Source organism: Bombus vosnesenskii, unplaced genomic scaffold (assembly GCF_011952255.1).
Source record: "Bombus vosnesenskii isolate JDL3184/JDL3185 unplaced genomic scaffold, Bvos_JDL3184-5_v1.1 scf7180000016273, whole genome shotgun sequence".
Lineage (NCBI taxonomy): Eukaryota > Metazoa > Arthropoda > Insecta > Hymenoptera > Apidae > Bombus > Bombus vosnesenskii.
Window position 1 is genome coordinate 126822 of NW_022884342.1, and position 20605 is coordinate 147426.

A 20605-nucleotide genomic window follows, 5' to 3' on the forward strand; every position below is an offset into this window, starting at 1 on the left:
GTGGTCACCCGTGACCACCAACAAGATAAATGGTTCATTGTGGGAGAATGTTGTCTTACATCATCAATTTATTATTATTCTGCCATTATATGCTTTGAATAATAAAAATTCCCCCGTGGCGTCCTCAGCGAAACCAGCGTGGCAGTCAAAGTGTTAAAAATAAGGAAAGATTAGAAACAAGAAGTATAATGACCTTTCCAAAATTTCAAATTTCCATGCTACGTTGACCTTTAATTTTTTAGTATTTGTGTTTATATATATATATACACGCACTTTCTATTAATTTCTGATCTTCAATGAAGTATGAATTTCTAAAAATTGGTCATTTCATACGCTATAACCTAAAATTTGCAATTCTAGCTGTTGATTGCAAAGGAAATTGACTAGTGTCCCACAGAACGCTTTTACTTTTTTTAGAACGTAGAACTTCTTAGAGGACGTTTAATTCTTCAACATTCTTTGGGTAGCAAATGGAAAATGAAATTGTACTTTACTTAAAGAAGAAGATTAACTATAAAGATTTAAATTTTTCGAGATTACGGACACACATCTTGGAACAATTCTTTCTGAAAATATAATTTTTCAATGTTTTTGTATCCACTTAGGTATAAAATTCTTATCGAAGATATAAATCCATAAAATATTTTTTTTTCCCCGGTTGCGATCGAAAGGGGCCCGGGAACCAGTGTGAGCGATACCCCCCCCCCCCCCCCCCCGCCGCGCCTAATACCGCCGCTTGATGGAGCGGTGTGTGGCCATTGTCACACCGCGCCTCGTCGCCGGAGCCGCCGTGCCAGGCAGCCCGGTAAAAGGAAGTTTTACTTATGAAATAATTAACGTCTACCCTTACTTAAAAGTCGGTATGGCTACTAAGATAAAATCAAAAGCGTGTAGTTGCTTAACTGTAAACTGTATTTATCACTATCTCCGTTATTTTCACCTATTTATGACGTAAGCGTGCATTGTACCGTACCGTGTAATTATCGCAAGCATTCAATCATCAACTACCTATTTAATAAAAGTCGTGACCGAATTCTGTGGCGAGTTTCTATGCACTATCTTACATTTAAACTAGAAACATTCGATCCTTTCAATCTGGATCTCTGTAAGCAAATTAGAAACACCTGACCTGTCGGTCAACCTAATATATTATTAGAATTTTGACAAGTTAAAAAGGTTATATAATAGTAACTGTTTTCGAAATTAATGCTTACATATTTATTTAATTATAATTTATAATTAATTACATATTTACAAATTTTTCTACCTGTTTATGTAAATTTATGTATATGTTTATGTACATTAAATTCAGAAATTTACTAAATTTACAAGAACCGAAAGTCGACAGTTACAAATTTTTATACACATTTACGTAATTCACATATCTATTAAGTCTTGAAGATCCAACAGGCTGCTCCGAATCGCTTCCTGCAATGTTGAATTCTCTGCTTCAGAATTTGGTACATCACACGCGTTAGCGTGTGTATGGTCGTTCACGTCTTGCGTTGCCGTCGGTTGCTCTTCAACGTTGTTATCCAAATTGTGATGATTCTCATACGTGTTCTCCTCTGAATCTATATGCGAACTTCGTTGTGTATAATCTGCATTTTCTGCTTCTGGATATGGCATTTGGCTTTCGTATTGTGGTTGTGCATTGTACATTGTATGATTGTATGTTGGATGTAAATATGGATTCGTAAAGTGATGTTGTGTTGACGGTCCTGGATCAATGTAGTAAGCCGCATTCTCAGGAGCGTGCATCTGTTGGTTGCCATACTGGGGACAATTGAACATGCCTGTTTCTGTTTGTGGTTGCGTTTGTGTTTGCGGTTGCGTTTGTGTTTGCGGTTGCGTTTGTGTTTGCGGTTGCGTTTGTGTTTGTGGTTGCGTTTGTGTCTGTGGTTGTGGTTGTGTACTGATTGCGGCGTTACCCAGGTACGTGTGCGCCATATTATTCATCGCCATGTTTTCGACATTCCAATTGGCACTCGATGCGACGTCAGTATTTTCATACGAAGTGGATGCTTTCAGATTTGCAGTATTGACTTTTTCGGAGGTCAAAATCTGGTCCTTCTTATATTTCATCCTCCGATTTTGGAACCAGATTTTGATTTGTCTCTCCGTCAAAGAAAGTGCTGCAGCCAATTCAATACGTCGTGGGCGACACAGGTAACGAGTACGGTTAAATTCTTTCTCCAGCTCAACTAATTGCGCACTGGTGTATGCTGTTCGGGTGCGCTTAGATTTTTTTTCCGCTCCTGAAATTAAAAATGTATCTTTTATTTAATGAATATGTCCGAGAAGATGTATTAAAAATTATAGTTAGGAAAATTAGAGTTTTCGGAATTTATAAGAATAGAAATTCATAGTAATGTAATATCGTGGAAAATAAAGATATCAATTTTTCCCGATTACTTGCAATTTATTAATATTGAATTGAATATACAGGTGTTAATTGGACAGAAAACGATGTTTGTTTAACTGAAACTAAATCCGATACTCGTATCTATCTCAAATAACTTTACAGTTATTTGGCAACTCTCGTCACAACGAATCTAACACACTCTCTATATATATATATATATATCTCTCTCTCTAGCAACTCGATCAATTCTCTCGACTCTACTCTTCGATGTCTCCGAAGCATCCTGTTTTGCGACCAAGTTTTCAGAACAGAAAAAAATATAAAAAAAAAATACATAAAAAAACTCCCCAGCGGTTTAAACCCAAAAATTGTATTATACAACGAAAAATGTAAAGCGCCGACACATAATACAGCATGGCTACGTCGTACCGCCGCGTATCGGTACCTTTGCCTAACATACCATTACAAAAATTCACCGTTTATTGTGAATATGTACCTAAAACTGTATTCTTGGACTCAATAAACTTTAAATCTCAACTCTTCGATGTCTCGATCAACTCTGACTCTCGCGCAACACACATACTTTTCGACTCGCATACTCTAACCTCTCGGTCATCCCCCCTTGAAACACGAAACCGACCTCTAACGTTGTCTATTGTTTTTCTCACATCACTGTAAGAACTAGGTGATTTTAGTCACATAGGTGTTCTTAAATGTAAACGAACCACAGAAAGACGACGTACACGGTTTTTTTCTAATTTCAACCGACCTCTAGTTCAAACTACTTTGCGATATTACAGTAAAATTGTTCAGATTTAGAAGATTTTATATTTCTAATTGCTATATGATAAAAATATAATTTCCGCCTGGAAATAGCTTAGAATTTATAAAAATAAGTTTACTATTTCTTTCAGTAGAAATTTTTCTTTCAAATCGACTATTCTTTTTAAGAATTATACCTACACATTCAACATGTGTTACGACGGTTCGCGGAGAAACGCAATCGCGAGGAAACGCGTCAACGAGAGGCTATGATTCTGATAGTCGACGCCGCGAATCAGTCGTTCCCCCATTTCGATTAGGATAACAGAGGTAGTTCAAATGATCGTAACACTGAATTAATAGGGTTAATATACGCTTCTACTTTTAATAATTTTAAAATTATAATTATCACGTTGCAAATGATTTAACCATGATATAACTAGTTTATTTTATAATTCCACTCGACTTTATCATATTTCTCGACGTATTCGTTTGACTAAGCAACCTAGATTTTATTTCCCTGAAACTTTCGACGCACTCGGTTTGAATCCTCAAATCATACTGACTGCCCTTCGATTTTATGTTTTGTTTCTCTAGGAGACGATCCCCACCACGCTCGAATCTCGCAACAGTTCGCGCCTATGATCACGTACGCCACTTTTTTTGCGTAGGTAAACTAACGGAACGAAGGCGAATCGATGTTTTCTAGAACTCGCTGCTTGACGACAACTATGTGTTTATCGCTGTTTTGTGTATATCTCTCCAGGCATGTAAGACGATCTAAAACAGTATAGTACCAAGGGAGAAGGTTAGAAACACGGCCGGTTAGTAAGCCTCGGGACATAACACATGCAATATACATTTTCGATTATAACACGGTGGAAATATAATTTTTAAGTGAAAGTTTTATAATTTATAATTATCTTTTTAGCAAAGAACTTGTGGTTTTTACGAATTGTTCACATAAGATTCTTTGAATTGTGTAATTTCGACAGGATAGAAATATAATTTCCATATAGAAACAGGAATCGTCTGGAGAATGCGAATGGAGAAGGTGTCAAGGGTCGCTCAGTGGGAAACTCGTCAGCTCACGAGGTGGCTATGTTCCCGCTGTGCGACTCAAAGGCTCAACACTGAAGCCGTGTTATTGGATTAAATGGTCCTGGCGTGAATTTACAAGCAAATACGATTCGTCAATGACACAGATGAAACAAAGAGAACCGCCTAGTCGTCGAGGTCGCGAGGCTCGCACGCGACAATTTGTCGATCGATGATTGATAAACGACGTTGTTTGACGCAACCTGACTCTGCCGGGGGAGCCGTGAAAAACAGAAATAATCGACGAAAAATGCGCCATGAAATTGAAACTATTCCAAAAATTATCGTCTTCCGTTTAATTCATAGTTATTATAGATATAGTATACTTATGATTTTCTCTTTCATTCTTTCTCTATATTACTGAAAATTCCCAACGCGAGAATTGATTGTAATTTTAATAAATAATAATTAAATTAAATAATTATTCCAAAAATTATCGTCTTCCGTTTAATTCATAGTTATTATAGATATAGTATACTTATGATTTTCTCTTTCATTCTTTCTCTATATTAATGAAAATTCCCAACGCGAGAATTGATTGTAATTTTAATAAATAATAATTAAAAAAAAAAAAAATTCTTTCTCTTTTTTTTCTTTTTACTGTTCGAATTTTTGGTTGTTTCTCACGATTGAATTGAAGTTTGTTTGAAAATTATGTGGACCCGGGTAACGCTTTCTGTGCCTGTAGAAGAGTCGAACGCTCTATCGGAGACTTCAACGAAAGAAAAGAAATAGAATTTCTCATTTTCCTGTGTAACACTAAACTGATCGAAAACGATGGATAGAAATTTGTATAGAATCAAACGCGTGTGCACGTTTCAATATTTTATCTTCGACTATCGATACGTCAACAGCCTATTGCGACATGCGATGCGAACTGCGCGTTCTTTAGGTATTTCTGGGCATATCGTTGCCCCTAGGGGAAGAGACATTCGAGTAACATTCGGGGAAACGTTATCATTGGAACTGGACGCCGGATTTTCACATTCTGATCGAACTAGTGACGAAAATGATAAGCACGTTATCTGTCTATCGACCTCGTTGATAAGCTAATTTCGTGAAAATTCTTTAAACTTGGAAACAATAAGGAAATATTCGAAGAAACAGTCATCCTCCGATTTAAATACGACTGGACAAATTTTCTTAAGGAGAGAAGAGATTTGTGAAATAAAAATTTGTCGAAATGTAGAATTTCCAATGAAGCAGAAAACTATGATATCGAGATAATTAAGGTGTATTTTCGCAACCAATAAACGTGTCACCACTGACCCAAGGATAGCAGTCCATCATCTGGTGACTCTGTTTTATGTAAACCTATGTAGAGCATCGACGAGCAAGCGGGACGAGAGCGCCGTTTTATAATCCCTCGAGACTAAAGTCTCCTAAATGGGCAGCTCGTTAATCAAACTTGATTCAATAATGTCTACAGGAACGTCTATTTGCTGTAGAATCTGTGACGGCGACGGACATTCTTGTTTAACGTTGCTGTGTAATTTTACCTATCAAATAAAAACGTTCGCGTGTTTTCTTTCCCTTTGTAATCGGCTAATTTTAAACCTGCGCTAATTTTACCTACTTTTAATCAACGAATAAAGAAAGTGTACTATTTTAAATGATTCTTTGAATGAGCAGTAGTGGATATATAAATATTTAAAGCGAACAAGATTTTTAAAATGAAAGTGGACAATTTTTAATAAACCTGATATATGAGGATATTATAATATTTTATCTACTTTCAATCAACAAATAAAGAAAGTGTACTGTTTTAAATGATTCTTTGAATGAGCAGTAGTGGATATATAAATATTTAAAGCGAACAAGATTTTTAAAATGAAAGTGGACAATTTTTAATAAACCTGATATATGAGGATATTATAATATTTTATCTACTTTCAATCAACAAATAAAGAAAGTGTACTGTTTTAAATGATTCTTTGAATGAGCAGTAGTGGATATATAAATATTTAAAGCGAACAAGATTTTTAAAATGAAAGTGGACAATTTTTAATAAACCTGATATATGAGGATATTATAATATTTTATCTACTTTCAATCAACAAATAAAGAAAGTGTACTGTTTTAAATGATTCTTTGAATGAGCAGTAGTGGATATATAAATATTTAAAGCGAACAAGATTTTTAAAATGAAAGTGGACAATTTTTAATAAACCTGATATATGAGGATATTATAATATTTTATCTACTTTCAATCAACAAATAAAGAAAGTGTACTGTTTTAAATGATTCTTTGAATGAGCAGTAGTGGATATATAAATATTTAAAGCGAACAAGATTTTTAAAATGAAAGTGGACAATTTTTAATAAACCTGATATATGAGGATATTATAATATTTTATCTACTTTCAATCAACAAATAAAGAAAGTGTACTATTTTAAATGATTCTTTGAATGAGCAGTAGTGGATATATAAATATTTAAAGCGGACAAGATTTTTAAAATAAAAGTGGGCAATTTTTTATAAACCTCATATATGTGGATATTGTAATATTTTACCTACTTTCAATCAACAAATAAAGAAAGTGTACTATTTTAAATGATTCTTTGAATGAGCAGTAGTAGATATATAAATATTTAAACAGAACAAGATTTTTAAAATAAAAGTAGACAATTTTTAATAAACCTCATATATGTGGATATTATAATATTTTAAGAAACGTTAGATCTAAAAATCTAAATATTATATATTATATACGAGATGGATAAGCGTTTAATCAAATTTTCTATCAGATAAAAATTCTCCAAATATTTTTAACAATTCAGTATAAGAATTATTCACTCTTCTTAACTCGTTGATCTAAACGAAAACCTATACTACACTCTTCTGTTTCGTAAAGAATTGTAAAGAATTAATTTGAATTTATAAGAATACGAAGTAAAAATAATTCTTTTAAATCAGAAAAATTTCAAGGATCAACTAAACGTCACTCAACCATTCGAAGGAAACTAAATTCCATAAAAATAAATAAACATCAAGATAAATACCTTGTACCGATGATGAAGACGTTCCTGCTACATTAGCAATCTGCTCCTGTTGCGTTGTTGCCTCTGTCTGCTGCGTTGTTGGCTGCATCTCATAAATTGTTGTCTGTGCCTGATGCGTTGTTAGCTGCATCTCATACATTGTTGCCTGTGCCTGCTGCGTTGTTAGCTGCATCTCATACATTGTTGCCTGTGCCTGCTGCGTTGTTGGCTGCATCTGATGCATTATTGCCTGTTCCTGCTGCGTTGTTGGCTGCATCTGATGCATTATTGCCTGTTCCTGCTGCGTTGTTGGCTGCACCTGATGCATTGCTGCCTGTGCCTGCTGCGTTGTTGGCTGCACCTGATGCTTTGCTGCCTGTGCCTGCTGCGTTGTTGGCTGCACCTGATGCATTGCTGTCTGTATCTGCTGCCTTGTTGGCTGCATCTGATGTATTGTTGCCTGTGTCTGCTGCGTTGTTGGCTGCATCTGATACATCATTGCCTGTGTCTGCTGCATTGTTGGCTGCATCTGATGCATTATTGCTTGTAACTGCTGCCTTGTTGGCTGCATCTGCTGCATTGTTGCTTGCATCTGTTGCATTGTTGCTTGTATCTGCTGCCTTGTTGGCTGCATCTGCTGCATTGTTGCTTGTCTCTGCTGCATTGTTGCTCGTCTCTGCTGCATTGTTGCTTGTCTCTGCTGTCTTGTTGGGTGTATCTGCTGCGTTGTTGGCCATATCTGCTGCATTGTTGGCCGTATCTGCTGCATTCTTGCCTGTGTCTGCTGCAAGTATTCCCTCTGTTCTTGATTCATCCACGTCGTATTGCTGGGCCTCATCTGGGCTGGGTTCATCATCCGCAAGATTCGCTCGTTGTAGTCTGTAGTCAAAACATTCTGGTATATATACCTAGCGTTGATATCGTTAGTGCAGTTGGATATGGACGAATTGGGCGAAGATTCGATGCTCGTCGATGACGGAGGTGAGTTGTTGGCGGTCATGTTATTCCGAGATGTATAATTGTTCATCTTCCTAGCTTTGCTGATGTCTTCACAATGACAACTATTTTTCCACTTAGTTCACTTGAAATATTCACCTGACTAGTTATGCACCGACTAGTTACGTGTTTCAGAGGCTACTGAGTATAGACGTAGCATTCCTTGCCAATTTATAGATTTTATGGCTGTCCCCGGCCCAACCTAATCCTTTTGGGCCCGACCAATTAGAAACATCGATTTCCTAAGACAGTAAAATCCTTTTCTCCCTCTGGAGGGGTGGGGGTGTCGTCGATGACTCAATCTACTGCAATCGGGGCCTGAGGGAGCAAGATGGCCATCGCTTAGGGTTTCCCAGACTAGAGCTTGCACGAAACTTTCCAGTGATCTTCCTGTTACTGCGTGTTTTCGGATAAACTTGTGTTCCATAAACTTGCATGCTCTTGGCACAATTTCAATTACTTTTCATCTTGCACTGAATCTTGAATTTCTTTTTTGTATCTCGTATCATTTCTCGTCCATTCGATTCGATTGTTTTCTTTTTTCAATAAATATTGTGTTCTTCGAAAACTATTTTTATAAATAAATTCTGTAGAAAAATTTGACGTTGTTTTCGTATTTACTTCATTTTCCAGGACTTCGTGTGATTTTTCAAATAATGTTTCTCTCATCTCACAACAATTTTAAACGATTTTTCTACCAACTTTTTCAATCCAGTCTCCAAGATTAGACAAATCACGAGCCGAATAATGCGAAATTTTCAACAAGATTGTACCCCGGGTATTGTGTTGTATGTAAACATTGATCAGGCTGTAAAACCGATTCATGAATACAATTCAATGAAGGGATTTTTTGTATATAGTTACGTTCAAATATTCTGTAATTCACGTTCATAAAAATGTCAAATAATATGACTTGAATATTGCACGTTACCACATTTAAATAAAATTTAAATATCGCGCGGCTTTATGAAAATTTAAAATGATTTTGTTTAAATTTTCAATACAGAATATACAATGTGTAATTTCTGCATCCATAATAATCTACCGATTCAAATATCTACATTTATTATTTTCCTATGGAAATCACAATTTTCCAATTTCTCTATTATCTTACATTTTCCCAATTAAAAGTCACCTCGTCGAAAAACAAATTTTATACATTTACATCCAGCGTTCAACCGATTGTCACATTCGTCAAACAATTAGGAATTCTGATTTATTTCTATTTCATGAAAACTGGGAATAAATCGTAGCAGAAACAATGCGGAATTGCTTCACGGCCCAATTTCCCATACACCAAAGAGAGAAATTGATGATCAGCGTCATTCCTCGGCCATTCCCCTTGCCCGCTAACATACAACATTCCCGTTTCTTTACAACTGTACCCCCCTCCCCTCCCCCTCCCCCCTAACCCTTCCCCCTCCTCCCTCCCCCTCCCCCCTCTTCTATTTTCTTCCTTCTTCCTGGGTTTCCCTTCTAACGGTATCGGCCATTCTTCTACTGCTGTCTGCAGGCTTTCGTCAGGCGTTTTCCAACCTACGCACCCTCTCTTTCTATACCACCCCCTTGGCCACTGCCACCACCCATTCTTCCATCTCACCGACGGACGTACGCTCTCTTTCTCCATGTTGAACCGTTCTACGGACAAAAATCGTAGCTTGAAGGAAAAAGAATATCGTGTTCTGTTCATAGGGGGTTGGAAGGGTGGACTCAACTGCCACTGTTTCTTTCATTGATTCCATTCTTAGAGTCTAGACCGACTTTTTTCTATAGAAAAATCTATAGTCCTGTATTTTTCTTTTTTTCTTTTTTTTTTTATAACGAATACACTGCAAATTTTTATGCATTCATGGAATGGACTTTCAGGTTTGGGACAAATTACAGAGAATGCACATAATATGTAAACGTACATATACATATTTATGCAAGAATATATATTTTATATTATAACGTATTATAAATTATGTATATAGTATGTTATATATTATGCAATATACAGGGTGGTTGGTAACTGGCGGTACAAGCGGAAAGGGGGTGATTCTAGGCGAAAAAAGAAGTCGAAAATGTAGAATACAAATTTTTCGTTCGAGGCTTCGTTTTCGAGAAAATCGACTTTGAATTTTCGGTCGGTACGCCCGCACTTTATCGCCTCTCGTTAGAACGGATCTCACTGTAGATCGTTGCCTCGATGGAAAAATGAAAAGAAAAGAAAAAAAAATTGTTATTCTATATTCTCGCTTTTTATTCGTATTATTCGTATTATTCTAAAAAAACCTATTTTTAGTTATATTTGGACAAATATGTAATTTCTTTAGCATTGCTCGGTGTAATAGTGAAAAAAGCTATTCACGCCTGCTATCTAAATATTCCAGACCTTTTCCTTAGATTTTCTCTAATCAGATTCGTCAGGTTTGTTTTCTCAGGATCTATTGTACTAAGGAACATTTCCTATTTAGTTTTTAGGTTGCTTGTGCAGCGATCCGGAACGTTGAACATAGGTAAGATAGGTATAATGAAAGGAATAGGTTAAATCCCTAGAAACATAAAAACCTACTGTCCCATAAATAACCACTTATTTTGCTAATTTTGACAGTTCGTAAAATTACGCTATAGATCGAGCAATTAATTACGATTAATTCGAGATTTGTCGATGCATCCCACCAACAAGTTAATTGCACTTCTTTTTCCACCGATTTCCAGTCCTTTTCTGACGATGAAATGAAAATTATTTCGGTAACTCGAAGATAAAGAGTTTTCGAAACAATTGAAGTTTCTCGGAAGGTTAAATGTATATGGTCGAGAACGTCATTGTAATATTAGTTTCTAAACATTCGTTTCATCACCTGCGAATGCGAATGCGAATTGTTTGTTGAAATAAACGAAGCCTTGTTATGATATGTCGCTATGAACTGTTACAAAGGCATCACGATGGTCACCCGAGACCATTAATAAGATAAATGGTCCATTAAAGAGAAATATTGTCTTACATCATCAACTTATTATAATTTTGCCCTGTGATTTCAAAGTGTTCAATTATTTCTATTGCTACTGAAGATTTTGAGAAGTTACTAACGCTACATACTACGTCATTGCAAGGTTATATTCAATTCGTCTTGGTGTCGTTTAAAACATCGTATACGTAATATAGAAGATTAAGAAGGAAACACCCAACAGATCTCACAAAGGACATAGCCTAACATACAAACATTCGTCACACTAAAGAAATAAATCAATCAAATTCGAAGATGGTATCCTATGGGGGGTAGCCATACACATGTTATATTATTATACCACTAAGCTATAATACTTTACCAAATGTCCTACTGGACAAATTTTAAATTGTAAAACATAATATAAGGAATAGATATTGACATGCAAAACTGAATGTATGCCCTTGAAATTATTTTCAAGTTACAAATGTATTAACAAGACAGGTATAGCTAAAACAATGCTTTCGTCATTTTTTATCCGATATCCTCAAATCCCTTTCATAAACCTTCTATCTTTGTAGATAAGTCGCAATACGTAAAACCAAATGCAATGGGCACCCAATTTTCACATTAAAGAAAGCTAGGCCCTTCGGAGGGAACGTAATCGGAATTTTCACAATGTTGGTTAATGTGAAACAGTAGAATTTTCTATTCAGTTGCATCGACGAATCGGAGGATGGAATAAACGCGACTGGAAAAGTCAAAAGGCTTTTCGTTGAGGACGTTAAAGGCTCGTCGTCGTTGTCGTTCCACGTAAGAGTCACGAAGGACGTAAACGCCTTATCAAGACGACGCTCTAATCCCTCGTTGGATCGCACTTGTCTGCCATGGCAGTCGTCGTAGACCGTCCCGGTAATTTATGGCGTTTTAACTTCCCCTCCGCGGCGCAGATTAGCACGGAAAATCCTTCGTGTCGATCGGTCTGCGATTACGCCAGCCTCGATTTACGGTGAAATGTAGGCTAATATTGGCGCACTTCTGTCCCGTGCGCAGCCCAGCGTCGAGCTTGTGATCCATCGATCGATCGATCGATCGATCGATCGTCGCCTGAAGATTCCTCAGTGTTCGACTTGGATATTTTTTTACTTTGTAAGGTAAACGAAAATGTCGGTTGATTTTAGGCAATTAGTAAATTGCCGAGTTCTATGCAAATTTATGCTTTTCTGAACATAATTCAAAAATTAGCACCAACGTGGAAATTTGCTTTATTCGCGAGATACTATATATTTCATATATTTTTTTATATTTTATATTTTTATATATTTTATATATTTTTTATATTTTTTTATATTTTATATTTATATTTTTATATATTTTATATATTTTTTATATTTTTTTATATTTATATTTTTATATATTTTATATATTTTTTATATTTTTCTATATTTTATATTTATATTTTTATATATTTTATATATTTTTTATATTTTTTTATATTTTATATTTATATTTTTATATATTTTATATATTTTTGCATATCTCCTACGATCCGTAGATTTTTGCATTTTCAAATTTTTCTTATAGATACAAAGGTAGCTGCTGTTTAATTGCCATAAATCTTGCGAAAATATTATTTTGAAATAGTTTTTCGCAAGTAGTGATACATTGGACAATTGGAATTAAGGTATTAAAAGCAATGGATTTTTGGAAGTCATATTGGCATGCAGGTAGATAATCCCAAAAAGGTCGGCACACTTTCATCGAAGAAAAATAATACGGTAGCAGGTGAATGACCCGGATACAAATCTGAGATTATTCATTTCTTAATACCAGCTTTCATATTATGTTGAAAAATATTCCTGCAAGGTATTTCTTCTTCGATACTACGTTTATGTCTTCGAAATTTAACCTAACTTTAGGAAATATTATGCCTGTTTTGTTGACGTATTCATATACCGGGTGTGCATAAAAATCGAATATATTTTGTTAACTTTCATATTATGTTGAAAAATATTCCTGCAAGGTATTTCTTCTTCGATACTATGCTTATGTTTACGAAATTTAACCTAACTTTAGGAAATGTTATGCCTGTTTTGTTGACGTATTCATATACCGGGTGTGCATAAAAATCGAATATATTTTGTTAACTTTCATATTATGTTGAAAAATATTGCTGCGAGGTATTTCTTCTTCGATACTATGCTTATGTTTACGAAATTTAACCTAACTTTAGGAAATATTATGCCTGTTTTGTTGACGTATTCATATACCGCGTGTGCATAAAAATCGAATACATTTTGTTAACTTTCATATTATGTTGAAAAATATTCCTGCAAGGTATTTCTTCTTCGATACTATGCTTATGTTTACGAAATTTAACCTAACTTTAGGAAAGATTATACCTGTTTTGCTGACGTATTCATATACCGGGTGTGCATAAAAATCGATAACTATGCTTATGTTTACGAAATTTAACCTAACTTTAGGAAAGATTATACCTGTTTTGCTGACGTATTCATATACCGGGTGTGCATAAAAATCGAATATATTTTGTTAACTTTCATATTATGTTGAAAAATATTGCTGCGAGGTATTTCTTCTTCGATACTACGTTTATGTCTTCGAAATTTAACCTAACTTTAGGAAATATTATGCCTGTTTTGTTGACGTATTCATATACCGCGTGTGCATAAAAATCGAATATATTTTGTTAACTTTCATATTATGTTGAAAAATATTGCTGCGAGGTATTTCTTCTTCGATACTATGCTTATGTTTACGAAATTTAACCTAACTTTAGGAAATATTATGCCTGTTTTGCTGACGTATTCATATACCGCGTGTGCATAAAAATCGAATATATTTTGTTAACTTTCATATTATGTTGAAAAATATTCCTGCAAGGTATTTCTTCGCCGATACTACGTTTATGTCTTCGAAATTTAACCTAACTTTAGGAAATATTATGCCTGTTTTGTTGACGTATTCATATACCGCGTGTGCATAAAAATCGAATATATTTTGTTAACTTTCATATTATGTTGAAAAATATTCCTGCAAGGTATTTCTTCGTCGATACTACGTTTATGCTTGCGAAATACTTATCGCAAGATACTTAAGCTATCAATGGATGCTCAAAAGATCAAGTGCACCGCTTGTACGTTTCATTTTGCTAGTGCCTAATGAGAAGACGAAGAGTACGTTAAAGTTGATAATTATATGACTGATGCTTATCAAGCTTGGTTTCCATTAGATAATTGTGCACAGGTATTCGTGAAATATGACATGGAAGATGTACCGATACCAACTATTCCAGACAACCTTTACAACCTCGATAACCTTTTACTGATGCTGCACTGATGATGCTAGAAACACGTTTCTTTCCATGGAACGTACGACTGACGTCATATAAGCTTGCATGTGTATAATATTTCATAATTTTGAACAATCAGAAAACGTTATTATCATGAATGAATAGTCTCTCAGTCTCGTATCACTTCTCCCCTGAATTGCGATATAATTTCATTAACAGTAATAATGTGTAATTTTGCATATCTGTTAGACAGATTTTCAACGATACATTCACAGGAACTTGATAGATTTTTCGTACGACAGTGACGCAGGTTTACTTTTCTCCTTGCGTTATATATTTTTCATATAATTTTCTTTATTCCAATTGCTTTTATGCAAATGTTAGGAATCAAATTATTAGGTTATTCGAGAAGTTTCTTCCGTCTTATGAGGAAATAATAGACGCACAAGGATTTTTGTTTTATATTATTTTATCACAACTACGTACGATCCATTTTGTTCTTTTGAGATAAACACCGCGACATTTCACAGACTTGTTGTAAAGAACAAGTTTGCGAAAGATGGAAAGGATCTCTAATCTGTTTAAACTATTCTAAATACTATACTAAATACTAATTCGATGCTAATATACGCCTGTATTTACCTGTCTCACCCCTGGATTTGCACATTGTCATCATCAGAAATGCCGTTACTTTGAACAGCGATGATTATTCCAACGATTCTTCTCCGCCATTTTGTTCAATTGCCCGATGGGATTTCTTGAAACACACGAAAACTAAAAATGCACTGGTTGTATCGATAGCACGATGTTACTTACTGTTACACAATCGCAATGACGTGGTGTAACGTACTTAAAATACTTTAATATATATTCTTATAAAGACTTGAAAATTCATAACGAAATCTTCTAGAATCTAAGTAATATAATTTCCATTAAAAAAAAAAAAATACTTTTAGTCTTACTACTCTTCGAATATTAGGTCGTGCAGAAAGTTTCGTTCGTTTTATAAGGAAATAATGGACGCACGATATTTTTCGTTTTATATTATTTCATCGAATTACGTATGATCCATTTTGTTCTTGTTGAGAATTTTGCATCTTAATAGCCGGAATAATGGTATAGGAACACTATATTTATACTTAGAATTTATATTAGAATAGTTATACATTTATTTGATAAACGATTTCAAAGATATTCATCGATATACACTGGCACGCGTCATATCTTCTTCCATACCAGACCGTTAACTGAACAGTTTACATTCCTTTGTCTCTCCGAGATGTCGCGGATATATATACTTCCACACACTGATATTCACATACAAGTATCGCTACTAAGCAGCTAACCTAGCCTAGCACATAAGACTATAAATATCTCAATAGTTCTAACAAAATAAACACAACGTTTGACCGATTGGGTTTCATGTTTGTATAAAGGTACATCGTTGTAAAAAACGTGCCCGTAAAAGAAAAACTCTGTTTGGACAACGTAATACGGAAATACGGATGTCAAATTACAGGAAGAAAAATATTGAAAAATTAGGTGAATTCCATTGCTCTCGATTATCGCTGTAAAAAGTTACTTATTTGGCAATTGAAAAACAATAAAATTCCGGGTAAATACGTCCCTCGATAAATATTAAATCAGCGGCAATTTCGGCCAGAGGGTTGCTCCCAAATGACGGCGAATATTCCCGGCGGTCGGATTTCCAGATCGACGAGTCGTGCCTCTGCTTTTGTATAATGTAATCTAGAAGTTTGACAGGGTCTGACGGTGGATTGCTTTCAGCCGGGGCTAGTCGGGGCGACGAAAATGGGGAAACCGGGATACGAAGAATGCTCGCGTGGTATGAGCCGCCGCGAAATAGGGGTCATCAAAGGATTATCTCTGGTATAGAAAAGTAATTACAACCGAATTACCATCTGTCTCAGTCCAATTCTGCCACTTTCCTCGGATTTCTGGTTTTTAAGAACAGGCAAATCCAAAAGAGCTTAATTTCATTGCTATGGACTATGACATTCTAATAATAGTATCACCTGTTACAGTTATGTGGCGGATCGGTATCAATAGGACGCCGACAAGTCGAGCCGTGGGTACCAACCGCCAACACTAGAGGGCTACGACGACAACGAGTCTGTCTGTCTAACTCGCTAGCGGTCGAATATACGAACGATTGATATAAATACCGCACCTAGCGAGACTCACCGGTAGTCCCGGGACGAAACGCACCCTCTCTCTCTTTTCATCCGTCACAGTTATATTACATTTATGTTAAATGGTGAATTTTTCATCTAAATTTATATCTGCTATAGTCTTACTTAATATTTGACCGTTGCAGTCCAACTGGCTATTGTATGATGTCAAGAAGAACATTTGATTTATAGAGATTTATTATAGACAGGGATTTCACAGAAGTAATGTGAATAGTACAATAAACAGGAGTAAGACTGGGTTTCGTTATGAATGTGTTGCAATCGAGCGTTTATAAATATCTGTAAAAATGAATAAATTTAACAGATCATCTTCATTGGATTCAATTCATTGAATGGATTTATCATTGCTAAAGGTTATGTGCAATAATATATTGTACATAAACTTTATATTTATATAAAGGTTATGTACAATATATTATTGTTTATATAATTTATATAAATTTATATAAATAACCTTTATATAAATATAAAGTTTATGTACAATATATTATTGTTTAAAGTTTGCTTTACAAGAATTTTTACCAGAATTTCTTCCAAAACTTTTTCTCTTCATATTTTAATACAATTTCATTGCTGAACATCGACGATTGATTACATGCTAGTCAATTACTTGCCATTTAACAACTAATCAGTCGATAACACGTGACAAGTAATTCATTCTTGTATAATGTATTTTACAATACGTTCATAACACACAGCAGCACAGAAATTCCAGGAATCGTCCTAACAGCAGAGCAAAAGAATTCTGTTCACGGTAAGCCACAAAGCACCTCGTGGAAAGATGCGCCTGGTCAGAGCAACCACTCAGCCCCTTTCTGTGCGGCTCGTCGTGTAACATATGCTTTTATCTAAATTAAACAGTGTCGGCGCGATTTTCATTTCCTGGCCTGAAGCTGCTGATGTTATCCGCAGGATAGCGCGTCGCGAGAGCGTTGCTAAGGGTTGGGAAAGCTCAGCCCTGCCAGTGCTCGACCAACCCTCGTGTCTCTCTCTTTCTCTCTTCGCCACCCTCTTCATCCTTCTTCCTGTTCTCCTTCGCTGTGCCGCGGCTTCGTCGCCTTATACACCCGTTTCTCTATACCTATGCACGCGCTCCTTCTCTGCTATCTGGTCGTATTCTAACGCCAAACTCTTCATCCCCCTCTTCCTGTTCCACCCTCTCGTTCTATCGCCTGGACAAGTTACACGGTGCTTCGTTGCTCCCTAGAATATGCCCGGGATATTTCGTGCACTGGAATTATGCTCGTGATTGAGATTGTAATTCGGGGAACTAAGAATAGAAATGGAGATTAGTATGGCGAGTGGTTGAATGGATGGTTCGAATAGCGAGATAGTTTTATTGTCTTGGCAACTAAGTGATTGCGGATTTTGTTATTAGATGGTATTGAAAAATCCGCAATCACTTAGTTGCCAAGCTAATAAATATTTGAATAAGGTAATTGCACCTCTTGGTACTCCATTTGAAAATATTTTGTTAGGGGGAAATTAAAGTGTTGCATTCAAGTGAAACAAGTTTGAGAAGTGTAAAAGGATGAAGGATAAGCAAGAGATGCACTTATGAAACATTTAAAGATGCAAAATATATACCAAAATATATGCCAAAATATATACAATATGCAAAGTATAGTACTAGTTGGAGGATGAATAAATAGCAAAGAAATCTGACCAAGCCATCTCTTCTATTGATTTCTTCTATTTATTAACTTGGCAACTAAGTGATTGTCAATACCTCTTAGTGACAAAATCCGCAATCACTTAGTTGTCAACCCAATAGAATAGATGGATGGTTTGGATACATTGGAAGCATGATTATGGTGATTATAGATAGCTCTGAGAATATAAATGTTGATTTGCAAATTTCTATTGTAGTATAAAGAGAAGAATAATCCCACTGTGCCCTTGTATGATTAAAGAAGACAACATATTTAAGCTGGAATCTATAGATATTGTTTTGCAATCATTAAAAACACGTAAGCAAGATGTTGCTAATCATTTTGAAACGGTGGATAGATTTTTTTAAACAAGCAAGAACAACAATTCCCTGGCGATCTCTCTTAACGAAGAGCGATTCGATATCAATGGAGGTGAAGCAGGAAAGAGTAGCTTTCACGTTTTGGTAGACGCGGAGGAACCGATTGTTTGCGAGGACTCGAGGTCGAACGCAAGAAGCGGTCACGGATATGACGCGTTTTTATCGACGAGGCAATGGGGAGATCGAAGCGAGCCGTAAACGTGGAGGCCGGATACCAAGATCCTCGCGAGCAGATAGAAAAGAAGGCATCCCACTTTTATACTCTGGAGGTTAAAGTTTACCAAGTTATTCTGACTTTCCCTCCGTCCTCGTCGTCGCCGGTTGGTATCGCGCGGGAAAAGCTACCCCGTCAGCTCGGTTGACGTCTCGCGTCATAGTCACCCTCGTCCCGTCCATCTTCCATCCCCTTTCTCGTCTTCCTCCGACTATCTTCTCGTTCTTCCTCCCTTTTCCAGATTCTTACCGTTCTGTCATCCTTCGATCGACTTTCCCAAGTTTTCCAACTTTCAGGACATCTTTTAAGGAAGCTTCGAGAACTCTTGCTGCTCCATGTTTATGTAGATCTATAGCGCGTTGCGAATTCTTGAAATTAATTCTTTGACACTGCAATAAAATGAAGAGTTTAATAGAAATGATTCTTTTTCATTCTATTTGCTTATAGAGAGTTTATGGACAACCATATGCGAAGAATATATGCTTTAAACTTTTCATAGAAATATGAATAATAATTGATATTATATAAGTAATACAAATAACAAATTACATGAATGATAATATGAATAATCGTGTTGCGTATGGTGACGTGTAAAATGTGGAACTTATAGCACCATATTTGATGGTTTGGTCGATGGTTTTAAATCTGCATCCTGAAAGACAGACACTGTGAAAGGGATAATGTTGACAATGTAAGAGAGAATCTGTATGAAATTTTTGCTATAGCAATTTTTTACCTGTTTGTTTTGCAACAAATATTGCTAACCCTCTGTAGATCATCTTATTGCATATTTATTATTTTCTTCTTCACAGATGATCTCAATATTAGGTTGTCCAAAAAGTTAGTGTGTTGCATCTTCCTCAGAGATTAGAAGGAAAAATAAATCATAATGGATTCCATTGTAGGCATAGAAATTCTTCTCAATGTAATTAAAAAACAGAATTAAATGAATCAGAGTAACATTCACTAAGGCAATTCTATGTTCTAAAATCTTTATACCAACTGCATTGGAATAATCTGTCTGTTTTCTAATTTTAACTTTTAACTTGAAGTTTAGCTTTAACTTCAATCAGAGTAACATTCACCAAGGCAATTCTATGTTCTAAAGTCTTTATACCAATTGCATTGAAATAATTCTTCTATTTTCTAATTTTAACTTTTAACTTGAAGTTTAGCTTTAACTTCAATCAGAGTAACATTCACCAAGGCAATTCTATGTTCTAAAGTCTTTATACCAACTGCATTGAAATAATTCTTCTATTTTCTAATTTTAACTTTTAACTTGAAGTTTAGCTTTAACTTCAATCAGAGTAACATTCACCAAGGCAATTCTATGTTCTAAAGTCTTTATACCAATTGCATTGAAATAATTCTTCTATTTTCTAATTTTAACTTTTAACTTGAAGTTTAGCTTTAACTTCAATCAGAGTAACATTCACCAAGGCAATTCTATGTTCTAAAGTCTTTATACCAATTGCATTGAAATAATTCTTCTGTTTTCTAATTTTAACTTTTAACTTGAAATTTAGCTTTAACTTCAATCAGAGTAACATTCACCAAGGCAATTCTATGTTCTAAAGTCTTTATACCAATTGCATTGAAATAATTCTTCTATTTTCTAACCTTAACTTTCAACTTGAAGTTTAGCTTTAACTTCAACTTTAATTTTAATCTTTTTGCAGTCTTCTGCTGGAATGTGT

The 20605-nt window shown here is 35.3% G+C and overlaps 1 protein-coding gene across 1 annotated transcript; it reads right to left on the reverse strand.

The window, feature by feature from the left end:
* Positions 1-1227: 1227 nt before the first annotated feature.
* LOC117242292 (homeobox protein Hox-A3-like) lies at positions 1228-8565 on the reverse strand. The gene is made up of 3 exons (XM_033508829.1): positions 7229-8565; positions 1920-2258; positions 1228-1829 (listed from the first exon to the last, which is right to left on the reverse strand). Exons 1-3 carry the CDS (start codon positions 8232-8234, stop codon positions 1378-1380), a joined length of 1797 nt encoding a protein of 598 aa, XP_033364720.1. The 5' UTR covers positions 8235-8565; the 3' UTR covers positions 1228-1377.
* Positions 8566-20605: the final 12040 nt, after the last annotated feature.

Excerpts from the sequence above, each read along its gene's own strand:
- LOC117242292 (XM_033508829.1), bottom strand. The coding sequence starts at position 8,234 with ATGAACAATTATACATCTCGGAATAACATGACCGCCAACAACTCACCT. Across the intron at positions 2,259-7,228 it reads GTCTTCATCATCGGTACAAG|GAGCGGAAAAAAAATCTAAG; the intron begins GTATTTATCTTG and ends TTTTAATTTCAG. Across the intron at positions 1,830-1,919 it reads GTACCTGGGTAACGCCGCAA|CGCAAACACAAACGCAACCA; the intron begins TCAGTACACAAC and ends CACAAACGCAAC.